Here is a 2308-nt window from a genome sequence, read left to right on the forward strand (position 1 = left end):
TCATTATTATGTGTCACAGTCATGTACCATGCATCTCTTTATGTTTAAGAATTTGACACTCAAATATATATATATATATATATTCACACCCAATACACATATCCAACTCCATGTTACTTAGTCCTGGAGTAGTTTCTCAAGAGGCACATGCTTAGATGGATGCACTTTTTTAGATAAATTTGTTGGTAGTGGACCACCTATTGAAAGTTCCCTTTCATTTAAATATTAGTGCAATTCTGAAAACTATTATAGGTAAATTAGTCTAAAGGAGCAGAGAATTGATGATTTTATGGCTATAAACCCTAGTGGTATTAATTTGTCAATTTGCCTAGTCTAGGAGTAGAACAAAATTATAAGATCACCACTTAAAGATTTAAAATACCTAACCCCTTTGGATACTTGATATAACTAGTGAGGAGGACAATCACTAATATCCATTTGCAGACACTAAGATATATAAAATTTCTAGTTTCTTTATAAGTATATATTAAAGAAACAAAAAAACAAATGCTTTAATTAGATTCTTTTTGCCTTAAAAGCTTAATTTATTGCTTGCTTCAACTTCAATAGAAATAACTCCAGGATAAGATCTAGCGAGGCCAGGAAAGCAAGATGAATAGATGGAGAGAATTTTTCTCCGGGTATATGGTACATTGTATGTGCTCCATGATGGATGGAATTATAATTGCTCATTGTATATGAGATTTGGAGATTGTATGTGTTCGGTAATAGATTTATAAAGTATTTTAAAAGATCCAATAACACCGAGACGTTATAATACACAAGAATGCGATACTCAGAATCTCCTAGTCGTTGGATCATTCATCAAGTGGGTCCCATCACTACATTTAAAGATCCGATGTATAGTACCCGAGATATTTTAGAATTGTCGATCTGACGACACTGTTGAAAAAGATAGAGAAAGATACATATGTTATTTTTAAGAGATTTGATAACACCAAGACGTTCTATAATACATAGGGGTATGGTATATGAGGTCTTCTAGTTGTTGAATTATCTATCAAGTGAGTTTCACCACCCACTTTCAATAGTTAGGAGACCCGGGATACAGTACCCAGGGTATTTTAGAATTTTCGGACAACACCATTGACAAAGATAGAGGGAGATGCCTTATGTTATTTAATTTTAAGAGATTCAATAACATCTAGATGCTCGACATCTAGATGCTTGACGTATAATACACATACATACAGTATTTACGGTCTATTAGTCGTTGGATCAACCGTGGGTTCCACCATCACATCCTAATTGCAAAATTAGGAGAACCGGGGTAAAACACCCCGGGACATTATAAAATTTTCCGATAACACCATCTACAAAGATCTGCCATATGTTATTTCATCAGCTATATAAACAGTACATGCATGAACATCCAATATAAATGATCAATTTATAACATTCAAGCATAAAACTACATTCTTGAGCATATCGTTCATCAACCCTTCAATTCACTCTGCTGATCAAAGACCCTAGATGGAACAGCAAACCTAGCCGAAAACGATCGAGAGAGGTCATCAAGATCAGCCAACATAGAACCCTGATCGAAATTCTGCGAATAGCTATATGGATCATAAGCGAACCGCAATGTAGCTGAATTGTCAAAAATTCTTTGCCTCTCTCTCCTTATCTTCCTCCACAACACTCTCCAGATAGGTGCTTTTGATCCTCTCATGGAGATGTTGAATGAAACAGATCGATCATAGCCATTTTCAGAGATTCTTCGGCTCCAACCGATGTTTCCGATGCCGGAACTACACCAACCTGCAGCAGCCATGGCGATACAAAGGCAAAATGTATGTGGGTTGTCTGTGGGTCTCAGAGATTCTTCTAGTTTGTCTTCCGTAGCAAGGAGTGTAAATGCATAACTCACACTATAAATGCAAAGAAAAGGATGTCTCATTCTCACACACTCAACAGTGGGGTCATGTCATATGCTGAGCACGTGACATGGTCAGGACTAGAGGAGGGACTCTTGACTCTTGAGCAGTGACGAACCCAGAAAATTTGGTGAGGGGGGGCGAATTTTTAATTTGTGGGTACAAAATTATATGATGGGTTTATTTTTGTAATTTTAGTAGGGTTTTTTTTCATAAATTTTAAAAAAAATTAAGTATAAAATGAAAAAAAAAAAAATCAGTGGGGCAAATTATAATTATAGTGGGGCATCTTCATAAATTATCAAAATTTGAAATATAAAATGCTAAAAAAAAAAGAATCCAGTGGGGGCGAATTGTAATTTTAGGGGGGGTATTTTCATAAATTTTAAAAACATTAGGGTATAAAATAA

The 2308-nt window shown here is 35.2% G+C and overlaps 1 protein-coding gene across 1 annotated transcript; it reads right to left on the bottom strand.

Annotated features, from left to right (window-relative positions):
* Positions 1 to 1456: 1456 nt before the first annotated feature.
* Positions 1457 to 1795, bottom strand: LOC132280900 (uncharacterized). The gene has a single exon (XM_059782657.1). It carries the CDS (start codon positions 1793 to 1795, stop codon positions 1457 to 1459), a length of 339 nt encoding a protein of 112 aa, XP_059638640.1.
* Between the last annotated feature and the right edge of the window lie 513 nt (positions 1796 to 2308).

The sequence above is a fragment of the Cornus florida genome, unplaced genomic scaffold (assembly GCF_030987335.1).
Source record: "Cornus florida cultivar Cherokee Brave unplaced genomic scaffold, ASM3098733v1 CherokeeBrave_3.0.0_Hap2_Chr11, whole genome shotgun sequence".
Lineage (NCBI taxonomy): Eukaryota > Viridiplantae > Streptophyta > Magnoliopsida > Cornales > Cornaceae > Cornus > Cornus florida.

Excerpts from the sequence above, each read along its gene's own strand:
- LOC132280900 (XM_059782657.1), bottom strand. The coding sequence starts at position 1,795 with ATGGCTGCTGCAGGTTGGTGTAGTTCCGGCATCGGAAACATCGGTTGG.